A 27264-nucleotide genomic window follows, 5' to 3' on the forward strand; every position below is an offset into this window, starting at 1 on the left:
ACCATCACACCTACCCCTGTACCACGTTCCCACGGCTAGCGCCACCAAGGGCCACGCCACCGGACACCCGCCAGGACATGGGCCAGAGCCATCGGACACCTGTAAGTACAGCTAACCCTACGCTGACGCTGCAGGACACCGACCGGCATCATCTGAGACAGTCACCCGTCGCTGACGCAGGTAACAGACCGCACACCACACGCACTGGCTAAAGGCCTACATACACCTGCAGCATGGCAGAACTCAGATCCTCACCAGACACTACGCAGGAGAGTGACCACTCAGACACAGAGATCGCTGCACAAATGCAACAGACGCAGGCAGACGCACGGCCTAAACGGATAGTCACACTCACACAAAAGGCCCGCGAAAAATATAAAGCTGACATTGAAGCGCACCGTGCTAAATTAGAGAAGGCCTGGGAAAAAACCACACTGGGAATACGCAATGTTGCTAGCACTGGCAATCGAGCAACATTCCAGCAGCTCGAGCAGGCAATAACTCAATTAAGGACTGATTACTCGTGCTACCAAGATCGGTCAGAGACATACATCAATCACCTGACCAGCCTGCAAGAAAGAGGCTTACAGAGTAATATTGACCTGACACGTGACAGCCACGTGCGATCCACTATCACGAAAGCTGAGAATAAGAGAAAAGACCTTTTGCTGGAAACCGCATCACAGCGCTCCAGCACATCCAGCCACTCATCAAGGTCAGTGAAATCAGTACAATCTAACATGTCTAGCGCGCGCGCAAAGGCTACCCAGGCGCGACCCACCGCAGAGGCCGCATGTGCTAGGGCCGAATATGGTCGGAGAGAGGCAGCCATAAGGGCAGAGAGAGCGTGCGTAGAAGAGGAGGAGCAGAACGCCGCCAATGCCACCGCCGCCAATGCCGCCGCCGCTGTGCGTAGAAAGGCCGAATTGGACGTGGATCTAGAAGCTCTAAGCAAAGAAGGGGATGCCGCCGTCGCCATAGCCCAAGCTGAAGTCTTGGAGGCAGCTGCGAGACAGGATGGCGGGGAGCAACAGTACAGACAGCCTCAGAGGATCCAGTCCAATGCACTGAGGGCTATGTGAGGAGCCTCTTCAGTGTAAACACCAGCGCGCCATCTCAACAGGACGAGGGTGACATAACAGATGCTGAAGACTTGCTAGGCATACGTGGAGAAGATGCTGTTCCTTCAAGGGTACACGCAACCTAGGATAGCCACAGCCGCAACAGTGATCCATACGCCAGCGCGCATACGGATGCACTACGACAGGCTCGCAATCCAGGTAGGCCCACACAGGGAAACACAGCTCATCACACTAACCAGCAGTCGTCAAACACTCAGACCAAGGAAGAGGAGACCGTAAGGCGTCTCCCAGCAACCACATCAGAACCAGACCAACACACCGATGCATCAGGCCTAACAGACATGGGCAAGTATATGATCCGGCGTGACATGGTGCAAACCGGACTAACCAACTTCGACGACCGTCCGGAGAATTACCGAATATGTAAGTTCACATTCAAGGACGCTATCAAGAGTCTGGGCTTCTCCGCAAGGGAAGAAATCAGCCTACTTACCAAGTGGCTGGGGAAAGAATCCATAGAGCATGCAAAGAGGCTCAGGGCAGGAGACGTGAACCACCCCCAAGTAGGTCTTGACTTAGTATGGGAAAGGCTAGAGGAGATCTACGGTAGCCCCGAAGCAGTCGAAGATGCACTCTTTAAAAGAGTTGACGACTTTCCTAGAATCACAGCCAAAGACTACACGAAGTTACAAGAGCTTGGAGATCTGCTACAGGAGCTGGAGTCTGCAAGAACAGACCAATCCCTATCAGGTCTCAAAGTCCTAGACTCAGCTCGCAGAGTGAGACCCATCTTGGAGAAGCTACCCTACAACCTCCAAGAAAGATGGACTTCACACGGCTCCAAATACAAAAGGGAAAAGCAAGTCGCCTTCCCTCCCTCCTCATTCTTCTTGAGCTTCATTTGTGAAGCAGCAAGGACAAGAAACGATCCCAGTTTCATCTTAGATGTGCAGACCACACACAGTGCAAGCAGCCTGAGGAATGAGAGAACAGTAGCGAGATACGGTAACGCTCGAACACCCATCTCGGTTCACAGGACGGACGTGTCCCCCACGACCCAAACAAGTCCCGACCAGTCGGTCGCTGGAAACAAGAAACCAAGGGAACCAAACAGGGAATGTCCCATACACAAGAAGCCACACCCACTTAACAGGTGCTTCGGGTTCAGGATGAAGTCCATAGAGGAACGCACAAAGTTACTCGGAGAATTCGGAGTATGCTTCAGGTGCTGCGATTCCACCACCCATCTAGCCAAAGACTGTAAAGAATCCATCAAATGTGCAGTGTGCAAAAGTGACAAGCACGTAACATCTCTACATCCAGAGGCGCTGACACTCCACCAACTCAACAACCCATCCTCCATAGCGGAGCATGGCGGGGAGAAAAGAGAGCCAACATCTGTCACGTCTCAGTGCACCGAGGTTTGCGGAAAAGGATGTGACAAAAGGTCCTGCTCCAAAATATGCCTTGTCGTAGTACACCCCCAGGGACAACCTGGGAGGGCTATTAGGATGTACGCAATCATCGATGATCAAAGCAACAGATCATTGGCGAAGACGGAATTCTTCAGCTTGTTCAACGCACAAGACAATGCCTCACCCTACACACTCAGAACCTGCGCAGGGCTAACTGAGACAACAGGGAGGAGAGCAAATGGCTACACCATACGTTCAGTGGACAACAGAGTGAAGATAGCTCTCCCCACACTCATCGAGTGCAATCACATGGCGGCAAACAGGGATGAGATTCCCACACCAGACGTGGCACGCCATCACCCACACCTCAGAGGAATAGCCAACTACATCCTGCCGGTAGAACAAGGTGCCAAGATCTTGCTGCTGCTCGGTAGGGGCACCCTGAGGGTACACAAAGTCCGTAAACAGTGCAACGGACCCCACAACGCCCCATACGCCCAAAGACTTGGCCTAGGATGGGTGATAGTGGGCAACGTGTGCATTGACAAAGGGCACGAACCAGACTATGTTGACGCCCGCAGAACAGTAATAACAGAATGTGGACATACATCCCTCTCCGAACCATGTCTTGGCCATATCCAAGTGACAGGAAGGCCAAGCGAGGAGAAGAGACAAGGTCATACCCCTGAGATCGATAAAAACATCTTCGCATCAGGGGAATGTGACAATGGCCTAGGATGCTCAGTAGTCCAGACAACTAAGGATGATGAGTCGACTTCACTAAAGGAAGAAAACAACCTCATGAAGGTGATCGACAAAATGATCGTCCAAAATAAGAGAGACAATCGGACAATCCTCCTGCGAGCAATGGCACATCTGAGACTTTCAGCCATTCCTCTCCGCAGGATACCAGGTGGTAAAGCAGCCAGCTGCTACGACTGACATAGCTGCAAAAGGTTGCACCGTGCAGGTGAAACTACAGGGGCAAAAAGGCTGTTCCTTCACACGCGTAAAAAGAGACAGTCGAAGAGACATTTCACAAAGGGATTTACAAGGGCAAAAGAGACTGTTCTTCGTCATGTCCAGGGAGAAAACAACCTCCTGAAAGCGATTAACAAAGAGACACAGACGTATCACCAAAATACATGGAGACGTTCTCGTGCCAGAGAAATGTACCGATTACCTAGGGTGCACAGTGTTTCAGACAACATGGGACGATAACAAGCAAGCACCATCAATGGAAGATAGAGGTTTCCTGAGGTTAATGGATAAGGAGCTCTTCAAAGACGGATCGGGCAGTTGGGTGACCCCGCTACCATTCCGTTCACAGGGAAGACACCTCCCAAACAACAGAGAACATGCAATCTCTAGGCTCACTTCGCTCCGCCGCACCCTACAAAGGAAACCGGAGACCAAGAATCAACTTGTGGCCTTCATGCAAAAGATATGCCAGGTGATAGTGACAGGCTACCACGACTGGCATATCTACAAGGGGATGCACTCTGTAGATAAAACTACAGAGATAAAAAGACTGTTCTCACAAATTTAAAAGAAAACAGTGCCAGAGATTTTTGCACAAAGACATTGTGGTGCACCCAGTTAACCTGGATCGGTGTATCCACCTGGCATCCTTTGACAAAGATCCTTGGCCAAGGGACTTTGAAGCCAGTGATACCGGCCGATATCACATCGCTATGTGGACATGGACTTTTGCATTGTTATGTGAATGTGATATTATGCATTGTCATGTATGTTACATATGTTCCACATAGTTATATAGTGGTATCTCCAGATACCACACGGGGATTGTCCTGGAACAAGTTTGCTGCTTCTGTTCCCCCTCCCTCCCCCCTTTTGCTCTTGCAGCCTCTGCCTGTCAGCTTTATTCAGTTGCATGCCTATCTGCTCTGAAGACTGGCAGTGTCTGTGTTATAGACACAGTGGATCTATTCCTGCTCTATTCACATAGTCTGTGGGTTTTTATAGCAACCTCTCAGCTCTCTTATGTTAGAATGGGCTATTCTGTCTTCCCCCGTCTTGCTCACAGTTGGTTTAGTCCCATCACCTTTCTTCTGTGACACTTGCTCCTCGCTTCCTTTTCCTCCCAGGACAGAGTGAGTACCTGCCATGCTAATACCCCTGGCAAGGCCTTTCTGTTTTTACCATACGTCATTCCCTTGATACAAGCACTCTTCATGGAGAAGCCCTCTCTACTACACCACTACACCTACAAGAACCCTTTGTTTCTCTACTTCTGCAATAAAGATAGAAAAGACAAACAGGACTTGTTGTGCTTTGGAAGAGGGAAGGCATGAGTTAAGCTATCTGGGTCCATTCACATCCTTCACGTGACCCTGGTTCCAGAATAATCCTCCAATAACTTCTCCCCAAACCGCTCAAAGAGGGGAGCAGCATTGGAACAAAGCACCTACATACATTGATGCTAAGTGATGCCAAGTCAAAATGATGCAATTTGCACCTGGTTGGACAGATGCTCCAGTTTGCTTGTTATTATAATTATTAATAATAATAATAGAATTTATTTATAACGCGTTAACATTCTGTAGCGCAGTACAATATGGTTTGACACCACCAATGGCTCCCCGCCTTTTGCACAACTGTAGAGTTGAGGAAGAGTGAATTCAGCTACACAGCAAACAGACCCCCCCTCCCAGCAAACAGACCCCCCCTCCCAGCAAACAGACCCCCCCCTCCCAGCAAACAGACCCCTCCCAGCAAACAGACCCCTCCTCCCAGCAAACAGACCCCTCCCAGCAAACAGACCCCTCCCAGCAAATAGACCCCTCCTCCCAGCAAACAGACCCCTCCCAGCAAACAGACCCCTCCTCCCAGCACACAGACCCCCCCTCCCAGCAAACAGACCCCTCCTCCCAGCAAACAGACCCCTCCCAGCAAACAGACCCCTCCCAGCAAACAGACCCCTCCTCCCAGCAAACAGACCCCTCCTCCCAGCAAACAGACCCCTCCCAGCAAACAGACCCCTCCCAGCAAACAGACCCCTCCCAGCAAACAGACCCCTCCTCCCAGCAAACAGACCCCTCCTCTCAGCAAACAGACCCCTCCTCCCAGAAAACAGACCCCTCCTCCCAGCAAACAGACCCCTCCCAGCAAACAGACCCCTCCTCCCAGCACACAGACCCCTCCCAGCACACAGACCCCTCCTCCCAGAAAACAGACCCCTCCTCCCAGCAACCAGACCCCTCCTCCCAGCAAACAGACCCCTCCCAGCAAACAGACCCCCCCTCCCAGCAAACAGACCCCTCCTCCCAGCAAACAGACCCCTCCTCCAAGCAAACAGACCCCTCCCAGCAAACAGACCCCCCCTCCCAGCAAACAGACCCCCCCTCCCAGCACGTGCTTCATAGTATTGTTATTATTCTAAAACCACCGCGTTCATAGTCAGCACGATGTCGCGCACGCCGCAAACAAAAGGCCGTGAGCCAGTGGGGACGGCCATCGAGCGCTCGTGCAGGAGAGCGACAGCGCGGCCCATTTTTCGCGAGACTAATCTTTTGACACCGGGTCCCGGGCGCGGTTCAGCCAATGAGGGCGCGCCTCTGACACGCCTCCCCATCGCGTCTCCTCCATATCCCACAGGCCCCGGATCGCCTCCGCTGCAGGCGCACGCACTATATCCGAGGCCTGAAGCAGCAGCCCGCGCTCATTATTTGAAGAGATCTTTGCTTTTCTGAGTCTGTCTTTATTAGTAAAATCTGATGCAAATTTCAAATGCTATAAGGGTTCAAAATATTAAGTGTCTGGGAGGTTAAAATGGAGCCCCTTCCCACCCCCCTTTAGAGCCCAGTGATCTCTAACGGTTACCATTGTAAACTGGAGATAAGGAGAATCATCGCAAAATCTGGCTTTTTTTTAACACTAGAAAAGGCATTTTTTGTAGAAAGAGCAGGAGATGCTCACGAGGCACGATACTAATATTATAGGGGCTTAACTTGTATACGCCTCTGGGGTGGGTGGGGTTCCTGATTTATATTACTTACAAATGCATAAATGAGCCCTCAGCCTGTCCGCCACAGACCTCTCCACTACTAGACTCACTTTGTGCTCTGGCTAAATTGTGTGATGGTACAAGGTGGTATGAAGGGTTTTACTACCACGACTACTGTATTTTATCATTTACATGTCACTAGCACATTTTTTATTCTACGATGATGGCAGAAGAACGTTGCCCTAATGTTCAACAGAGATTTTCTTAGGAACCATACCATTGGCACTCACTGAGCTTCGATAGGGGGCATCGGAGATCGATCTTGAGTTGAATGGCAGTTTTCGCAGGAATGAGCTCCGATACCCCACATCGGACCTTCGTGAAGGTCCGACCTCTGCCTAACACCTTATCTTCCTAGTCCAACAGACGAGGGTCTAAGATGTGTGATTTGGTTCACAGGTTGCCAGTAGCCTGAACAGTGGGGTTCTCCCCGAGCTGCACGGAGAAAGCTCGTTCATTGATAAACCCATGTCCAATCTGGAAAAAATACATTTCATTGCGGGCAACGGGATCCTGCGTCCAGAAATCAGGTAAGTGCCCAGGCGTAGACTGGTCCTTCGTCTAACAGGGGAAATTCTGGGTGGGTCGTGACCTCAGGAGGGGCCTTACAGTCCATACTGGCCCAGCGTCCTGGAATGACCAGGAGAAATTGGGGTAAACTCAGGAGACTTGTCAAATCTTCCATAGCCATCTGTGTGTGATCAATACTGGTGGGAAAGCAGTCTGTTGTGTGTCTATGTATGTATAAGTGTACTGTGTATATGTATGTATGTATAAGTGTACTGTGTATATGTATGTATGTATGTATGTATAAGTGTATGCATGTATGAGTGTATATGTATGTATGTATGTATGTATAAGTGTGTATGCATGTATAAGTGTATGTATGTATGTATGTATAAGTGAATGCATGTATGAGTGTATATGTATGTATGTATGTATAAGTGTGTATGCATGTATAAGTGTATGTATGTATGTATAAGTGTATGAGTGTATATGTATGTATGTATAAGTGTATGCATGTATGGGTGTATATGTATGTATGTATGTATAAGTGTGTATGCATGTATAAGTGTATGTATGTATGTATAAGTGTATGAGTGTATATGTATGTATGTATAAGTGTATGAGTGTATATGTATGTATGTATAAGTGTATGCATGTATGGGTGTATATGTATGTATGTATAAGTGTATGCATGTATGTGTATATGTATGTGTAGCCCTCTTTCTGACACTCTAAAGAGACTACTGGTTACTGCACACACCTGTGACTCCAGGAGATCTGAGCCTCCGCTAGCTGGGAGTCTGGGGTAACACTTATTTAGCGCAGCGCCTCCACTTACCCAGGATCCCCATCATGTAAGATTCCCCTGGGCAAGAACCATAACAACACACATGCTATTTGAATACTCGAACTGTTTTACTGAACGCACAGAATAACCCTTATCACTAGCATTGGTAACCATACAACACACACACTAATAACTGGCAATGTCCTTATACGTTAGTGGCTCGGCCACACTCCTAATGAGTAGTGTCTCTGTCCCGTCACCGCGTGCCCCACACCGTGTCCATGTAATGTATGATATATAGGCCCAGTCCTTTGGCCACTCCACTTAGTGTCCCCCAAAGAGTGTTCCCTAAGGCGGGATCAGCGCCTGTTGACCGGTGTTGGTGCACTTGTAGTAAATACCTTCCGGTCACTGCGGTGACCGGCAACAGCTTCAAAAAGGATCCGTCGATCCAACGCCTTGCTCCTGATGTCACGATGCTCAGCTACCTGGTCCCAGATGACTGCAGCAACCGCAACTCTGTACTTGTCTCCTCTGATATATATATATAGTAATGGGGAACGTCGCTACCACTATAGGGCGTCCCTGCAGCAACTTTACTCTACAGTGGCTCAGGGATTCTCTTGGGGCCTGCGGGGAAGATCTGTCCTATGCAGGCGGGTCACAGACCCCCTGCACTTATACTACCTCCTCCTTCGCCCTCCTGTTCCCCTTTGCCTAGCGTGGTCTCTCCCCCACGCTTCCCTTTCCTCCTCCCGCGATCCAAACCCCCTGATTGGTTCCCAAACATCAGGTGACTGTGCTAGAGCTCATGGGAGTTGTAGTACACCAACGGAGCCTTTCCCTTATTGGCCCGTTGTTCGCGCGCTTGCATTGCGCATGCGCGACCCCTCTGCTCTGCCGGTGCCCTCTAAATGTTGCGCAACAAACATGGCGGCGCCCTATACCATCGGGCTGCCGCGGAACCTACATACTCTCTCCGGGCACGCACTGCAGCAGCATAAGGTGCCTAACACACACACCCCTACATTCTCCCCCTCGCAGAATCCAACGTCCGCGCTTGGGAACGTAACCATAACATATTTACATTTCTGTACACCTTACTCTGTATGCTCTACATGAGGTTATACAGTTCACTGAACATGCCAATTACAGATCTCATTTTATGGCGAGCCCACTGCTGAGCCTCATAATGGGGTGCCCCAAATTGATTATAAGCCATCCTCATTGGAGGTTGACCAATTCTTTGGCTTCGGCGAAGCTGTTCTTCGGCTACTTCCTCGGGAGAGTAGCAAATTTCATTTGGCATTTCAAACTCTGCCCTGGAGGGGCTTAATGGCTCTACAAAGTATTTTTGAGGCACAAAGCACGGGCTCTGCGGGTCTAGTGGCTGGCTCACTGGAGTCAGCGTATCTGTTGTTGGACCAAGGGGCTCTTTACCCGTAGCTCCTTCGGGAGATGCCCCCGCGGTCGGAAGGCCCCTTTGAGAGGTTCCTTCCATAGGATTCTCAGAGGTGGCATTTATTACAGTCTCTGGGCCATCCTCTGTACTTTCAGCTTCTCCATCGATTGAAACAGTGGGCACTTCCGATTCGTTGTCCCCTACTTGAGGTATGGGGAGCAGATGGTTCCTATGCCATACCTTTACCCGGCCTTCGGAGTTTTTGATGCGGTATACCGGGAGGCCAGGCATCTGTGATTCCACCGTTATACACCCCATCTCTCCACCGATCAGCCAGTTTGTGCTTTCCGGGAATGCCCAGATTACGAAGGAGAACTGCATCCCCCGGGCGGATTTCTCTATGTCGCACCTTGTGATCGTAGCGCCTTTTGTTACTCGCATTCAATTGCGCCGCCGCCTTCTCAGCCAATTTATAGGCCTGCTGCAGACTGTCTTGTAACCTTTGCACATTTCGAAAGTGCGTCCTGTTGGATACCCCATCGGTAGATATCCGCAGTCGCACATCCACGGGCAGCCTAGCTTCTCTTCCAAACATCAAGAAGTACGGAGTATACCCTGTAGACTCGTGTCGAGTACAGTTATAGGCATACACCAACGTCTCCACATGCTCGCTCCACTCAGTCTTCTGAGAGCCTTTCAATGTCCCCAGCATGTCAAGTAGCGTTCGGTTGAACCGTTCGGGCATGGCATCCCCTTCTGGGTGGTACGGAGTAGTCCGTGACTTAGCTATATTCAACAACTTCAGCAGTTCTCTAATGAGAGAACTCTCGAAATCCCTGCCTTGGTCAGAGTGTAGTCGGTTCGGTAATCCATAATGAGTGAAGTATTTCTCCCACAATACTCTAGCCACTGTCACCGCCCGTTGATCTTTGGTGGGGAACGCTTGGGCGTATCTTGTATAGTGGTCTGTAATCATCAGTACGTTACCGATGCCCCGGGTGTCTGGCTCAATACACAAGAAATCCATGCACACCAAATCCATGGGGCCGGAGCTTTTCAGATGGGCCATGGGGGCCGCCCGAGTGGGGAGTGTCTTCCTCTGTATAGAGCGAGTACACTGTCGGCAATGCATTTTCACTGATTCTCTCATTTTTGGCCAATAGAACCGGTCCCGAAGTAACCCAAACGTTTTGTCAACGCCCAGATGGCCATGATCATCATGTAGTGCCCGGAGGACCATATTTCTCAGACTTTGAGGCAAGAATAGTTGTCGCCGGTCGGGATGATTATGGTACGGTATGACCCGATACAGTAGGCAGTTGTCCAGTTCGAATTTCCCGAACTCGTTCAACAGTAGCTTCACCAGTTCTCTGGGGGCTTGCTTAAGGATAGAGGGATTCCCTTGTTGCAGGGCTTGGCGAGCTAGCTCCACCACTGGGTCTTGAATCTGATGTTGCACCAATTCTTTCCAGGAAATGATTTTATCCTCCGTAATGTTCATTCCTTCCGGACGTCGGTACGCCCGGGGGACTGATCGGGATTGACACCCTAGTGAATCAGCTAGTCTTAACTCCGAGAATGCCACCTGATCGTTGACCACTGCTGCTAGTGAGCATAGAGCACGTATGCCAGGCCCCGGAATTTCTTCCCAAACCTCCTCATCAGTGGTAGGTTGAAGCCCAGGTCTCCGCGACAGAGCATCGGCCCCTATGTTGGTGGGCCCTGGTTTGTACTTAAGGTTGAACCGATAGTTGGCCAGCGCCGCCAACCATCGGTGACCTGTCGCATCCAATTTGGCGGACGTGTTGATGTAAGTCATTGGGTTGTTATCTGTCCTGACTTCAAACTGTACCCCATACAAGTAATCATGTAGCTTGTCCACTACAGCCCATTTGAGGGCTAGGAACTCCAACTTGTGGACGGGATAGTTCTGTTTGCTTGGGGTCAAGCTTCGACTCGCATACGCCACTGGTCGGAGCCCTGTATCATGTTTCTGGTGCAACACTGCTCCCAAACCGCTGAAACTGGCATCCACGTGTAGAACGTATTCTCGGTCGGGATCAGCATAGGCCAGCACTGGGGCCTGCGTTAGGTTGGTTTTCAATCTCAAGAATGCTTGCTCACAAGCAGAGGTCCATTTCTCTCCAAAGGGTGTTTGTGCAGTGGTAGCTTTCCTGCATGTGTCTTCAGGATAGATTTTTAAGAGGTTATTCAGGATTTTAGCTTTGCTTGAGTAGCCTTCCACGAATCGCCGGTAGAAGCCGCAGAACCCCAGGAAGGACCGTAGTTCCTGGACGTTGTTGGGCCAGGGACAAGTCACCACTGCCTCTATCTTCACTGGGTCGGTGGATATCCCTTCTGCTGATACAATGTGGCCCACATATGTCACAGACGTGCGGTAGAACTTGCAATTGTCCAAGGACAGCTTAAGTCCCTCCTTTTGAAGTCGATCCAACACCTTCATCAGCCGCTCCTCCAGCGTCTTCCCGAACACTATAATGTCGTCCAGGTACACCAAGCATTCTTGCGGGTTTATGTCTCCCAGCGTCTTTTCCATTAACCTCTGAAAGGTGGCAGGAACCCCACATATCCCTTACGGCATACGGGTGAACTGGTAAAACCCTAGTGGGCAGATGAAAGCGGTTCTCTCCTGATCTTCCAGATCCATGGGCACCTGATAATACCCCGACCTCAAGTCCAGCACGCTGAACCATTTACTTCCCGTCAAGGCGTTCAGGAGGTCCTCAATGCGTGGGAGGGTGTACTGATCAGGTACCGTGCAATTGTTCAATGTCCTATAGTCTACGCAGAGACGTACGGTCCCATTCTTTTTGCGAACCACCACGATAGGTGAGGCGTAGGGACTGCGTGATCCCTGAACAATACCGGCTTTCTCCATTTCGGCTAATAGTCTCCTCACCTCTTCCACATCTCAAGGTGTTATGCCGCGGGAACGTTCGCAGAACGGCGCGGTGTCGCTCAATCGAATGGTGTGGCGGGCGCTGCGACTGCACCCCACATCCATATCACTTATGGAAAACACCCCCCGTCGCTCTTCCAGTTTGGTCTGCAGTCTTCCCCTCCATTCCTCCGTTAATGGCGAGTCTCCGAAGTCAAACGCCAACCTGGGAGTTACTGCATGGGCGGTGGCCACCGGGCGTTCACCTACGGCCTTCCTCTCCGAAGTTACTGGATAGATTCGACCCAATGGCTGCCGGCGATCAATGCACATGAGGTACAGGGAAAGGTTTCGCACATATACCTGAGTTCGAGCCGGAATTTTCCCCGACCACTTCTTTACCGAGGCCAATACTTCGTAGCCGAGCCGCTGGTCATCACGTATCGTGCTTTCCAAGGAGAATAGTTGATCCTCCGGATGTCTGGCAGGATAATGACAGGCGGCGACCATCATTCTTCCTTCCCCGGGAGGAATCTCAGTCAACCCCCGCCCTTGACTATACAGCACCCCATGCTCCTCTTCGGTCGCAATCTTACCGCAAGCCTCTTGTAATGCTGGGCAAGTGGCTAGAGCCAGCAACAGTAATTCACCCGCTTCCTGCAAATACATGCGGATCACAGCTTGTACAATGTCTGTGTTGGTCCCCATGATTATCGGGGCACTGGGATGATCTTGGGGTTCTGGGCACACTAATGCTTCCACCTCCATGGGATGATGCTTGCCGGTGTTCAACTGGGGGATGTCCAGGTGTACCTTCACCACTCCGTCAATAGGGTAGTCTTCATGGCTCAGCCCTCTCAATCGCAAGGAGTCAGCAGATAGTAGTGGCAGTCGATGCAAGTGTTGATCGTAGAAGGGCCGATACACTATGGTCACCTGGGACCCAGTATCCGTCAGCGCAGAGGCGTAGATGCCTTCAATCATCACCTTGACGATGGCCGCTGGTCCGATTCGACTACTCGTTGAGGATTGGCCCGCTGCTTCGCGGCCTGCGGGGTACACAGCATGGACTTGGCCGGCCGAGACGCCGTTCTCCATGGGGAGGGGCAGTATGCTCGAATATGTCCCATTTTTCCACAGGCATAACACTGGAGGTGACTGCGGGAGGCACTGTCTTGAAAGGTTGGAGATGTTCGCCCCGGTGCGGGGTGCTCCCGGGCGGCTGCAGGCGCCTCAAAGTCCTCCTTCTCCGGGTTCGCATCCCCTGGCGCCTCAACTTTAGCTTCCGACTTCTTGGTTTCTTTGGCCGCTACCCCCGTCTTCTTTCCCGGAGTTAAGTCACACCCCAACAGCACAGTCTCATGGGCCTGGACTCGATCCATCAGGTCATCAAACGCCAACGCTTGCCCTGGCACGAGGCAGCCGCTGACGCGCACAAACACCAGGTGCAGTGGGAGGAGTCCTGTCAGTAGCTGGGTGGTGCGCAGTCCGTCGGCATCCACCTTCTGCACCACCCCCTTTCTCACCAGGGTCCACAGATCCAGATGCAGACGTCTAAGGAAGTCAGGCACCATCTCTCCCTCTTTCTGGGCCAGAGCATGGAACTTTGCCATCAGTGCAATTGCATCCACAGGAACCCCATACGTTTTGGTAAGAGAGTAAATGATGCCCGCCGTATCAGCATCCGGGTGGTCGTCCCGATAGCAGTGCACAATGTGGGACGCTGGGGGTCGCTGTCACTCAATTATACGTTGCCTCCGGACGGCATCCGTGCAGGACCATTCAGGCAGTACCGTTCAGGAAGTACTTACAGTTCATAGTTAGGGAAGTACTTTCAGTCCGTACTTAGGGAAGTACTTTCAGTCCGTAGTTAGGGAAGTACTTACAGTCCGTAGTTAGGGAAGTACTTACAGTCCGTAGTTAGGGAAGTACTTACAGTCCTTAGTTAGGGAAGTACTTACAGTCCATAGTTAGGAAAGTACTTTCAGTCCGTAGTTAGGGAAGTACTTACAGTCCTTAGTTAGGGAAGTACTTACAGTCCTTAGTTAGGGAAGTACTTACAGTCCGTAGTTAGGGAAGTACTTACAGTCCTTAGTTAGGGAAGTACTTACAGTCCATAGTTAGGAAAGTACTTTCAGTCCGTAGTTAGGGAAGTACTTACAGTCCTTAGTTAGGGAAGTACTTACAGTCCGTAGTTAGGGAAGTACTTACAGTCCTTAGTTAGGGAAGTACTTACAGTCCGTAGTTAGGGAAGTACTTACAGTCCGTAGTTAGGGAAGTACTTTAAGTCCGTAGTTAGGGAAGTACTTTCAGTCCGTAGTTAGGGAAGTACTTTCAGTCCGTAGTTAGGGAAGTACTTACAGTCCGTAGTTAGGGAAGTACTTACAGTCCATAGTTAGGGAAGTACTTACAGTCCGTAGTTACGGAAGTACTTATAGTCCATAGTTAGGTAAGTACTTACAGTCCGTAGTTAGGGAAGTACTTACAGTCCGTAGTTAGGGAAGTGCTTACAGTCCGTAGTTAGGGAAGTACTTACAGTCCGTAGTTAGGGAAGTACTTTCAGTCCGTAGTTAGGGAAGTACTTACAGTCCATAGTTAGGGAAGTACTTACAGTCCGTAGTTAGGGAAGTACTTACAGTCCGTGGTTAGGTAAGTACTTACAGTCCGTAGCTAGGTAAGTAATTACAGTCCGTAGTTAGGTGAGTACTTACAGTCCGTAGTTAGTGAAGTACTTACAGTCCGTGGTTAGGTAAGTACTTACAGTCCGTAGTTAGGGAAGTACTTACAGTCCGTAGTTAGGGAAGTACTTACAGTCCTTAGTTAGGGAAGTACTTACAGTCCGTAGTTAGGGAAGTACTTACAGTCCTTAGTTAGGGAAGTACTTACAGTCCTTAGTTAGGGAAGTACTTACAGTCCGTAGTTAGGGAAGTACTTACAGTCCTTAGTTAGGGAAGTACTTACAGTCCGTAGTTAGGGAAGTACTTACAGTCCGTAGTTAGGGAAGTACTTTAAGTCCGTAGTTAGGGAAGTACTTTCAGTCCGTAGTTAGGGAAGTACTTTCAGTCCGTAGTTAGGGAAGTACTTACAGTCCGTAGTTAGGGAAGTACTTACAGTCCATAGTTAGGGAAGTACTTACAGTCCGTAGTTACGGAAGTACTTATAGTCCATAGTTAGGTAAGTACTTACAGTCCGTAGTTAGGGAAGTACTTACAGTCCGTAGTTAGGGAAGTGCTTACAGTCCGTAGTTAGGGAAGTACTTACAGTCCGTAGTTAGGGAAGTACTTTCAGTCCGTAGTTAGGGAAGTACTTACAGTCCATAGTTAGGGAAGTACTTACAGTCCGTAGTTAGGGAAGTACTTACAGTCCGTGGTTAGGTAAGTACTTACAGTCCGTAGCTAGGTAAGTACTTACAGTCCGTAGTTAGGTGAGTACTTACAGTCCGTAGTTAGTGAAGTACTTACAGTCCGTGGTTAGGTAAGTACTTACAGTCCGTAGTTAGGGAAGTACTTACAGTCCTTAGTTAGGGAAGTACTTACAGTCCGTAGTTAGGGAAGTACTTACAGTCCGTAGTTAGGGAAGTACTTACAGTCCGTAGTTAGGGAAGTACTTACAGTCCGTAGTTAGGGAAGTACTTACAGCCCGTAGTTAGGTAAGTACTTACAGTCCGTAGTTAGGGAAGTACTTACAGTCCGTAGCTAGGTAAGTACTTACAGTCCGTAGTTAGGTGAGTACTTACAGTCCGTAGTTAAGGAAGTACTTACAGTCCGTAGTTAGGGAAGTACTTACAGTCCGTAGTTAGGGAAGTACTTACAGTCCATAGTTAGGGAAGTACTTACAGTCCGTAGTTAGGGAAGTACTTACAGTCCGTAGTTAGGGAAGTGCTTACAGTCCGTAGTTAGGGAAGTGCTTACAGTCCGTAGTTAGGGAAGTGCTTACAGTCCGTAGTTAGGGAAGTGCTTACAGTCCGTAGTTAGGGAAGTGCTTACAGTCCGTAGTTAGGGAAGTGCTTACAGTCCGTAGTTAGGGAAGTACTTACAGTCCATAGTTAGGGAAGTACTTACAGTCCGTAGTTAGGGAAGTACTTACAGTCCGTAGTTAGGGAAGTACTTACAGTCCGTAGTTAGGGAAGTACTTACAGTCCGTAGTTAGGGAAGTGCTTACAGTCCGTAGTTAGGGAAGTACTTACAGTCCGTAGTTAGGTAAGTACTTACAGTCCGTAGTTAGGGAAGTACTTACAGTCCGTAGTTGGGGAAGTACTTACTGTCCGTAGTTAGGGAAGTACTTACAGTCCGTAGTTAGGGAAGTACTTACAGTCCGTAGTTAGGGAAGTGCTTACAGTCCGTAGTTAGGGAAGTGCTTACAGTCCGTAGTTAGGGAAGTACTTACAGTCCGTAGTTAGGGAAGTACTTACAGTCCGTAGTTAGGGAAGTACTTACAGTCCGTAGAGCAGTTAGGTCACATCTCATGCTGGTTATTGAGTGTCCGACTGATGTAGTTAGAATCTATGTTATTGGACTATCTCAGGAGGTCGCTGCTGTTACTTCACGTCCAATCACCAAAAAAGCAACAATGTAAGAGAGTGCAGAGCGCAGGGCGCAGGGCGCAGAGTGCAGGGCGCAGAGTGCAGAGCGCAGAGCGCAGGGCGCAGAGTGCAGAGTAGCCTCCACTAATGCTTAGTTGTAAAAGTTTCCCTGCGGCAGCCAGAGGAGCTGTAAGGCCCCCTTCACACTGCGCACTTCGCGACGTGCGCGCGCTCACGCGTTCGTCACCGACCCCTGTTGTTCAATGGTAGTGTTCAGTCTTGAAACTACCATTGGCTGCAAAGTGCGGCGTCGACGCTGCTGCAGCCGCGGGAGTCTTTTCAATCTGTGATCTCCGACTGCAGAAGCGCGATGTCAGTTTCAGCAGCCAATCAATGCCCAGGCGGTTTACGTTGATTGGCTGCTGAAATTGTGGGGACGGCAGTGGGGACGGGACGACGAGGGAAATAAATAAAATAAAACTAGCTTCGGAGACACGGACACACACCCGGTCACCGCTGCACCCCTCCACACCCCCTCCCCCCCCCCCCCCCCCGCTCCCCGCATGCTGCCCTGTGTCAGATCATTCCGTCTGCTGGGGATGATCACACATCGCCCAGCAGACCGAGGCGCGCGCACGCGCATGCAGCGTCGCAAATTGTGCTCTGTGAACAGGGCCTTAGTGTGCTGCCCTGCGCAGCCAGAGGAGCTGTTAGTGTGCTAGGCTGCGCTGCGCTGCCAGAGGAGCTGTTAGTGTGCTAGGCTGCCCTGCGCAGCCAGAGGAGCTGTTAGTGTGCTAGGCTGCGCTGCGCTGCCAGAGGAGCTGTTAGTGTGCTAGGCTGCGCTGCCAGAGGAGCTGTTAGTGTGCTAGGCTGCGCTGCCAGAGGAGCTGTTAGTGTGCTAGGCTGCGCTGCCAGAGGAGCTGTTAGTGTGCTAGGCTGCGCTGCCAGAGGAGCTGTTAGTGTGCTAGGCTGCGCTGCCAGAGGAGCTGTTAGTGTGCTAGGCTGCGCTGCCAGAGGAGCTGTTAGTGTGCTAGGCTGCGCTGCCAGAGGAGCTGTTAGTGTGCTAGGCTGCGCTGCCAGAGGAGCTGTTAGTGTGCTAGGCTGCGCTGCCAGAGGAGCTGTTAGTGTGCTAGGCTGCGCTGCCAGAGGAGCTGTTAGTGTGCTAGGCTGCGCTGCCAGAGGAGCTGTTAGTGTGCTAGGCTGCGCAGCCAGAGGAGCTGTTAGTGTGCTAGGCTGCGCTGCCAGTGGAGCTGTTAGTGTGCTAGGCTGCGCAGCCAGAGGAGCTGTTAGTGTGCTAGGCTGCGCAGCCAGAGGAGCTGTTAGTGTGCTAGGCTGCGCTGCCAGAGGAGCTGTTAGTGTGCTAGGCTGCGCTGCGCTGCCAGAGGAGCTGTTAGTGTGCTAGGCTGCGCTGCCAGAGGAGCTGTTAGTGTGCTAGGCTGCGCTGCCAGAGGAGCTGTAGCTTGTTAGTGTGCTGCCCTGCGCAGCCAGAGGGGGGAGAGTGAGGAGAGGGGAGAGAGTGAGGAGGGGGGGGGGAAAGTGAGGGGAAGGGGGGAAAGTGAGGGTGGAGGGGGGGGGAGAGGCTGCTGCTTATTCAGCCCCTGCCCAGAGCCGCAGAGGTTGCAGCAGGGAGGAAACAGCCGGAGCTGTAGTGTGGAGCCCCGCCTCTGCCCTGCTGCTTCCTCCTATAGTAGCAGGCAGGGGATGGAATGTGCAACCTCACTGGCTGTCGCTGGTTGAGCGACAGGCTGCTCAGCCTATCACAGAGGGGGAGGGATGAGCAGCTTCACTGCTTCTGGTCAGTCGGACTTGGCCCCCAGAGTTGCCGGCTGGGGGCACTGGCCTAGCTCGCCTACTTTTAAGTCAGCTGAAATGACTTCCAGGTCCCTTTCCCCTATAACTAGAAAACAACAACCGTGTAGGAGCTCCAAGAGTATATGTCCGTGTTGCCAGGCAGGGCAAAGTCAATAATAAGTAATTAGTGGAGTTGACAACGGGAATACGGGTTGAAAGACTGTGATGATAAAAACCAAACGCTTGGTAAAGGATTAAGCAGGAGAGGGCTAACCCAGTGGGGACAATGAGGTATTCACTCAGTCTCCCTAGCCCTGGCCAAATCGTGCCCGGTGTGGAGTACTCACGGGATCACCGCTCTGCTCTCCCTCCTTCCAGCTCCAGTCCTGACGCAGCTGAAGAAGCGTCTCCCTCTGTGTCTGCATCTGCGTATGCATCCGGTGGTGAACGCTGATCCTCTCACGTGACAGCAGGAAAGGGGAAGGATCGGTGGTCCATCCGCTCCGTGAAAAAAGGTAAGAACTCACCAGCAAAGAGGTTAAAAATGCTTTTCAAAAAAGCGCCATAGTAGGCGTGAAACGCGTGGGAGAGTTTTTTGTGCTGTCTGTTTTTTATGTAGTTTAATAAAATAGCATTTTTAACCTCTTTGCTGGTGAGTTCTTACCTTTTTTCACGGAGCGGATGGACCACCGATCCTTCCCCTTTCCTGCCCTTTCCCCTATAGTAGTAGACATTACAGCGCGATTAATCTTTTATCCTGCCTTTGGGTTTTTCTGACAAAATGCATTATTTTGCACTTTTTGGCATTAAATTGTAGTTGTCACACTCTTGAACATTAATCATTTTGTTTCCCCCTTCCCCTCCCTCTCCTGGAATATCAACCCTGTTTTAGATATTTGTGTCATCTACAAAAAGCCATACTTTACCCTGAAGACCATTTGTAATGAGCCATCAGGTGGCTTCCAGCACTGGAAGATGTCTTATGGAATTGCATTATTTAGTAGATATGGGCCACAATCTCCTCTTTCAGCCATAGATGTACATACTATTGCTCAGATCTTCACCCTCATCTCTTAGATCATCACCTATATATGTCACCCCTCTTTATTTGGCTGTACCTCTGTGTATGAGGTGGGGGCCCCAGTTCGTATACTATAATAACCCTCACACGTATGGGGAACACCACAATATAGTATATACAGTATGTGTGTCTGTTGAGCGCACTCTTTACAGTTATCGTTGTTGGTTCTCTAGGGATGAGATCTACTGCCAGATCTGCAAGCAGCTGTCTGGGAACAACAACAAGGCCAGCTTTGCCCGTGGCTGGATCCTGCTGTCGCTCTGTCTGGGCTGCTTTCCTCCTACAAACAGGTTCCTCAAGGTGAGTTCCAGCAGGGACACTCGTGGATATGTATAATCTACACTCAGGGCCGGCATCTTAAAATGTGGCGCCTGAGGCGTGCGCAGAGAGCTGCCACCTCCACGAGAGTGCCGAGCCTCTTACCTCGTCCCTCCGGCATGTCCTCCTGCCTCGTTGCGTCATGGGACGTCACATTGCCATGACAACGCGACACCATGTGACAGCAGGAGGAGATTCCGGAGCTTACAGAGGCACCGGTGGCCCCACCACCAAGATGGCCAGAGGGCGGCATTTTCTGCGCCTCCTCTCATTCCTGGTATTATACTAGGAACGAAAGGACACCAAAAATGGCCCCGTAGGAAAATGCTGCCTGAGGCCGGGCCTCTTTTGCTCAACCCTGGCACCGGCCCTGTCTACAGTCTGCTTCTAACAGACAGTGTAGGTTGCAGGGTTTGGGAATTGGTAGCACTGCCGTGCAAACATAAAGCCGCGATTGTAGTGGCCGCGTGCGCGACATCGCTCGCCACGAGTACAAATGTGTGTTACTCAATGAGGCCGCCCATAGTCTGTGCGAGCTGCAGAGCGACCGTGCGGGCCATTTTTGAAAACACAGATCAATTTGGTTTTTTTCGTGTGACGTGAGCGGTTTAGCCAATGAGGGCGACGCAGCCTGGTGATGCCTCCGCCACGCCTCTGCCACGCCTCTCCATCACCTCCCCATCGCCTCTAGCCTCAGTGCATGTTTCCTGCATGCCGCAACTACAATCGCGGCCGTAGGTAAGCAGCACCCTCAGACGCAGCTATGGCAGAAGCCAGTTTATTATTATTATTATTCGCTGCCAGAGCGGCCAGCAACGCATTGCAGAGTAATCTAACCATAAGGGGTTAAGGATCTGAATGAACTTCCCATCAATAGCTGTACTTGCCTCTCTCTGAAGCCTTGCTCTGTTGCACACACAGTACCTGCAGAATTTTATCCGAGGGGCACAGATAGGATACAGTGCTGTCTGTATGAAGCAGCTGGTACGAACCTTGGCTAATGGAGACCGATCGGAGCCTCCCAGCTGGCTGGAGCTGCAGGTACAGTGCATCGTATTACATAGTTACATAGTTACATAGTTACATAGAAGAACAGGTTGAAAAAAACACATGTGCATCAAGTTCAACCTATGTTAAATTTAGAATTTAGGAAGGCAAACAAAAAACCCAGTGAAATATAATCCAATGATATCCCATAATGGGAAAAATAAATTCCTTCCTGACTCCAAGAATTGGCAATCGGATTACTCCCTGGATCAACATTATTTCCATGTCTACTTATTTGGTATATACCTGTATACCTTTCCTTTCGAAAAAGATGTCCAACCTTTTTTTGAACAAATCTATTGTATCTGCCATCACAGTCTCCATGGGTAATGAATTCCACATTGTAACTGCCCTTTCCTTTGTTGCTGGTGAAATCTCCTTTCATCCAAACCTTAAGGGATGGCCCCGAGTCCTTTGTACTGCCCGTGGGATGAATAGTTCTTTTGAAAGCTCCTTGTATTGTCCCCAAATATATTTGAATATAGTTATCATATGCCCTCTTTTCTATTGTAAACAAATCTACTTTAGCTAGTCTCTCCTCATAAATCAGATTATCCATCCCCTTTATTAATTTTAATTCGTATTGAACTGTGTATGTGTACTATGTAGGTGTGTGTGTATATACAGTGTATATATATATATATATATATATATATATATATATATATATATATATATATATATATATATATATATATGTATATATGTATATATATTTATATATATAAAATATATTTATATATACATAAAATGATATATCTATATGTATTCTATTTATGTGTGTGTGTATATAACCTTTGAAAGCAACTGGTGATTTCCCTGTGATAAATCTAGTACAATTTCTTTGCACTGATTGTGCTCAAGTTTGGCTGCTGGAAAACTTTAGTAATCAACCCCATAAAAGTTCATGGAGTTGAGTTACCATGTGGTGTCCCTTCCCAAAGCCTTCATGCCGTATTAGGATATGTTTGTGCATGTATTGGGATATATACCTCAGGAGTTCAGTGAAGAAGAATAGAGATATATATTCTTGTCTTCTCCATACTCTTCTGCTGCAATTCTTATGTTGTGTATGGGTCAGCTGAAAGAGGGGGGTGGGGGTCAGGGCAACTGACCCTGGGGAGGAGTGGGCCTGGCCCATTGATCCAAGGAGTAGGACATCCTTCCTCTGCCCTAGTGCGTTCTCCTGAAAAGCACCTCCCACCCTTTTACCAAACCACCACCCACCACCCACCACCAAGCACCACATTGCAATCCATATGTTTTCTTTTTGATAATCCTGGTAACGTTTTGCAAAATTTTTGCTCCAGTTTAAATTAATTAAAATACATTAAATTAATTAACCGCTGAATATAAATAAAAATGGCTGACCTTGCACCTGATCTTGAACCAAGGTCTCGGTTCCTTTATTACTCCTATATCGTGCCTGTGTCTGATTCCTCACTAGCTCATTTGTGGTTCTGTGACTTCTGTTGCAGGCTATGAAGGGAGTGGCATCACTGACTGTTCCCATCACTCTCATGACGGGTCAGAGTCTGAATGTCCAGGCTGACTCCGCCACCTCTTCCCGAGAGATCTGTCTGAGCATCGCCCAGAAACTGAAGCTGAAAGACACCTTCGGCTTCTCACTTTATATCTCGGTATACGACAAGGTGCGTCACATTAGTCCTTGTGTCCTGTGTCTATGCTCAGAGCGCACGTCTCTGTGCTGTTATTTTGAACAAGGGTTGGGAAGAACTAGAGGTCCGAGCGTGATTGTGCGATGGAAAACCACTACTTTATTCGTTCAAGACGAACACATACAGTTCCGTGCTCAACTTAAAGTTAGAAAAGGTCACAGTGCTTAGTCTTCTAAGGCCGGGTTCCTCGGCTCTTCAAGGTCCTACCAGGAGACCCCCAAATATGTGAGACAAGAAAAAAAAGACCAGCCACCGCCTTCTTAGAAAAATAAAACGTGAGACACAATAGCCCCCAATTCTCACTCACATCAATGGTAAGATTCGTGATGCATCAGAGGAGGACAGACAGGAGTCTATATAGTCACCACTGGTCACATATGCGGGTAAGTCAAAGGTTCCAGGGGGTAGACCTCCTATGGGGTGAGTGAGGGGAGTTTATTCATTGAAGACCTGGAGTAACTTCACTTTTTATTTTTTACTTATATTTTTATTGAGATTTTTCAGATATAAATGGGGAGGGGAGGGGCACCGAAGGAAAAAAAGGGGGGAACAACCATTTGGTAACAAAACTCTTACAGTCATCAACAGTCACATTACATCACATACATCGTCTTATAAACCACGTGTCCTATTCTCCTCACTCCCAAATCCACCTTTCTATTACAATCTGTAAGGAATCGGGTAACACGTCCCCCGCGGCGTGTTCCCTCCTTACCTGCTGCAGCGCGTCTCCCCGCTCTAGCTACGGAGCGCGCACGCACCCGCAGCTCTTCACGCTTTACCACGGAGCCAGGCTCCGCCCCCATTCGCATCACGCACGGCGCGCGCACGTGACGGCGTGCACCGCTCGCTAGCTGCGTGTCAAGTGCCAGTATTGCCTTCTTGTCTCCGGCAGCCTATCCTGGTCTCCGCAGAGGCCGCGCCTCCGCTCCGCCCCCCTTGCTACTGGTTCCTGTTTCCTATTTGAACCCTGCCTGCTCATTCTCTCATTGCTGAGCATAATCCTGTGTAGCCTTGTGTTCCTGCGATTGCTGTGCCTTGCCTTGTACCTTGTTCCTGTGTTTCTCTGCTGCTTCCCTTGTGTACCGACCTGGCTTGACTTTAGTACCCTCTCTGGATAACGACCCCAACTTGACAATTGGACCCTCTCTGGATAAAGACCCCGGCTTGCATCTGACTACCCGCACCTCTCCATCCCTGACCACAGCTATCGGATATGCTACCCCTCTCCCGGCTCCAACCCCTGATCACGGCTCAAAAGACATAGGGCATCCCTCTGGCTCCGTCCGGCAAGTATCACAACTAACCAGATTTCTCCTACCCAGACCCGGCCACGCTGACTCTCCACTCTCCAGGCGCGCCTCCGCTGCTGTGGGTGCGCAGTCTTGTACTTTCCCGCCTCAGTACCGGGGTCCCGCCTTGTTCGTGGTGAGCGCAAGCGTTACACAATCATATCCTTATCCCACATCCCAAGGTTCCCAAACTCCATCAAACTTTCTTGTGGTATGGTTCAGAAATGGGGCGAGTCTCTGCATTAGTTGGACATCATTAACCCTTCTAATTATCTCTCTTCTGGAGGGCGGAAGTGTCTTCTTCCACGCTGCTGCTACAGCGCATCTAGCCGCCGTTAGGATATGCAGGATCAATTTAACTGTATAGTGGTTCACATCCTCCAGGGGTTTAGCCAGAATAATTGACACTGGGTCTAAAGACATCTTAATCCCCGTCACATCTTCTATCAATTTCAGAACTGTCCTCCAATATGTCTGCATAACTGGACAGAACCACCAAATATGCGCTAGATCCCTATCTGACCACAACCCCTCCAGCATCTATCAGTAGACTCCGGGAACATTTGCTTTAACCTCTTGGGGGTGTAATACCAACGCAGCAGAATTTTGTAAATATTCTCTTTCGTTACTGTACATATAGAGGTTTTAGTCGCATTGTCCCAAATATCTTCCCAGTCCTCTCTTGTTATTTCAATCTGGAAGTCCAGAGCCCACTGGTCCATATATTTATGGACCGGGGTATCCTTTTGAGGGGTTAACCCCTGGTAGAGAGATGAGATCAGATTCTTTTGGTATTTTTTTTGTTTTGCACAAATCTTCGAATCGTGTATAACTAGGGAATTCCTCCCCATAAAAACCCTGCCGAGCAAATTGTCGGATCTGCATGTATTTCAACATATCAGTTGGGGGTAGATCATATTTTCTAGTTAATTCCTCGAAATACATATTTTTCTAATAGATCTCCCATCTCTAGGATCCCTCTCTGTCACCAGGTTTCCAATCCCTGACCCTGAAATCCCAGCAGGAGTGTTGGGGTTGCCAAACAGGGGAGTAAGTCTGGATGGGGTTGACATAACTTTATATTTCTTTTTTGCTAGCTGCCAGATTTTTAGGGAGAATACAATTTCCATCGGGTCTGAGTGACTCCCAGTACCAACCCTGGGGCTCGACCATAGCAAAAAAGGCAGACCGACCGGGCTTTATAACGAGCTCTCCAAATCTACCCAAGCATAAGTCCCTCCTGGGGAGTGCCAGTGCACCATCTGTCTCAGATGAGATGCTATATAATATTTTAAAATAGTTGGTACTGCCATACCGCCTCCTTCCTTAGACTCCAACATACTTGCTCTGGCTACTGTTGGTTGTTTATGATTCCAGATAAATTGAATAATTCGGTTTTGAATCTCATTTATAGTTGTATGCGGGACAGGTATTGGTAATGTCTGGAAACAGTACAGTAGGGAGAATGTTCATTTTAACCGCAGTAATACGCCCTAACCAGCAGATACAAAGGGAATTCCAGGCTTGTAGATTCTTTCGTATCTTAGAAAAAAGCTCGGGGTAGTTATATTTATATAGTGATTTGTAGTCTCTAGTGAGATAAATCCCTAGATATTTTAAATGGGTCTTTTTCCTCTTGTAATCAGAGTGGCCTTTGAGAACCTCGACCTCCCTTTCCGTTACCGTTGGATTTAACGCTTCCGATTTTCCTACATTGACTTTATATCCTGATAAATCTTCGAATCCACGCAGGGTGGATAGCAAATTCGGAAGGGACACAGGAGGATTAGAAATAGTAAGGATAACATCGTCCGCAAAGAGTGATATTTTATGGCCGAAGGGCTGAACTAAATGAACCTTTTTCAAGAGAATATATAGGTATTGCACTGTGTATTTTTGTCACATTGGAAGTAGCTTTGGGCATCTTTGTTTGTTTTTTGTTGTATACATTTAGCCACGCCCACTAGCACTCCTTTGGACACTTATATACAGTGTATATATATATATATATATACTAGCTGAGAGACCCGGCGTTGCCCGGGATGTAATGTTCCCGCTCCTCTCTCTCTCCTCTCCCCTTCCCCCTCTCTCTGTTCGTCCCCCATTCACATCAATCCAGTCGTCCCCCCTCCCTCCTTTACAGCTCTGTTTGTCACCCTTTACAGCTTCATGCAGTGTGTGTGCGTCAGTCATTGTGTGTGCGTCAGTCAGTCACTGTGTGTGTGCGCGCGTCAGTGAGTCTGACGCTGAAACACAAACACACACACACAGACTGACTGACGCACACACACACACAGTCGGTGTGTGCGTGTGTGTGTGCCTCAGTCAGTCAGTGTGTGCGTGCGTCAGTCAGGGTGTGTGCGTGCGTCAGTCAGGGTGTGTGCGTGCGTCAGTCAGGGTGTGTGCGTGCGTCAGTCAGGGTGTGTGCGTGCGTCAGTCAGGGTGTGTGCGTGCGTCAGTCAGGGTGTGTGCGTGCGTCAGTCAGGGTTTGTGTGCGTGCATCAGTCAAAGGACAGGCGTGGGGGGGGGGTGAAGGGCAGGGGTAGGCGGGTGAAGGGCAGGGGTAGGGGGGGTGAAGGGCAGGGGTAGGGGGGGTGAAGGGCAGGGGTAGGGGGGGTGAAGGGCAGGGGTGGTGGGGGGTGAAGGGCAGGGGTTGGGGGTGTGAAGGGCAGGGGTAGGGGGGTGAAGGGCAGGGGTAGGGGGGGGTGAAGGGCAGGGGTAGGGGAGGGGGGGGGAAGGGCAGGGGTCCACACAGACACACACACACGACGGGAGTGAGAGGTGGTGTAGAGTGGGACTGCTGCAGATCCGAGGAGGCTGCTTGGCCCCCCAGCAGCCGGGAGTTAGCGGCCGGGGAGTTAGCGGCAGGGGGGTAAGGGAGCGCCGGGGAGGTAAGGGAGCGGCGGGGGGGCAAGGGAGCGTTGGCGGCTGGGGTAGGAGGGCCGTGCTTACCCTCCGTCCGGGAGCCGGTGCAGGGTGGCGGCGCACGTGGTGGGGATGTTGCGGAGAGGTAAGGGTGCCGTCCGGGAGCCGGTGCAGGGTGGCGGCGCACGTGGTGGGGATGTTGCGGAGAGGTAATAGTGCGGCGGGGAGGTAGCGGCGGGGAGGTAGCGGCGGGGAGGTAGCGGCTCGCTTCCCCTCTGTCTTTCCGGGAGGCGGTTGAGAGCGAGGGGGTTTAAGCTCGCCACTCCCCCCTTTCCAAGTTGGCAGGTCAGTTTCATTGTGCTGGGTTACGACAGATCCAATGTGCTCATTCTTCCTGTAATTATACAGGTAAATAAGAATTTTAACTCAGGGAGTGTTAGGATCTGCTAACGGTCATGCCTTGAGAGTGGCAGCAGGCTTTAGACGCTTTGGCCAAAGGGTTGAACTAAATTACCCATTTTCAAGAGAATATATAGGTATTGCACTGTGT

At 50.0% G+C, this 27264-nt stretch overlaps 1 protein-coding gene across 6 annotated transcripts in view; it reads left to right on the plus strand.

The window, feature by feature from the left end:
* Positions 1–27264, plus strand: part of MYO7B (myosin VIIB) — a 234965-nt gene that overhangs the window by 105664 nt on the left and 102037 nt on the right. For all 6 annotated transcript variants that reach the window (XM_075569626.1, XM_075569627.1, XM_075569629.1 and 3 more), the window contains 4 exons: positions 6924–7054; positions 19687–19813; positions 20753–20872; positions 22357–22530. In XM_075569626.1, coding sequence (XP_075425741.1) covers positions 6924–7054; positions 19687–19813; positions 20753–20872; positions 22357–22530 — 552 coding nt within the window. The remainder of the gene's footprint in view (positions 1–6923; positions 7055–19686; positions 19814–20752; positions 20873–22356; positions 22531–27264) is intronic.

The sequence above is a fragment of the Ascaphus truei genome, chromosome 14, assembly GCF_040206685.1.
Source record: "Ascaphus truei isolate aAscTru1 chromosome 14, aAscTru1.hap1, whole genome shotgun sequence".
Taxonomy (NCBI): domain Eukaryota; kingdom Metazoa; phylum Chordata; class Amphibia; order Anura; family Ascaphidae; genus Ascaphus; species Ascaphus truei.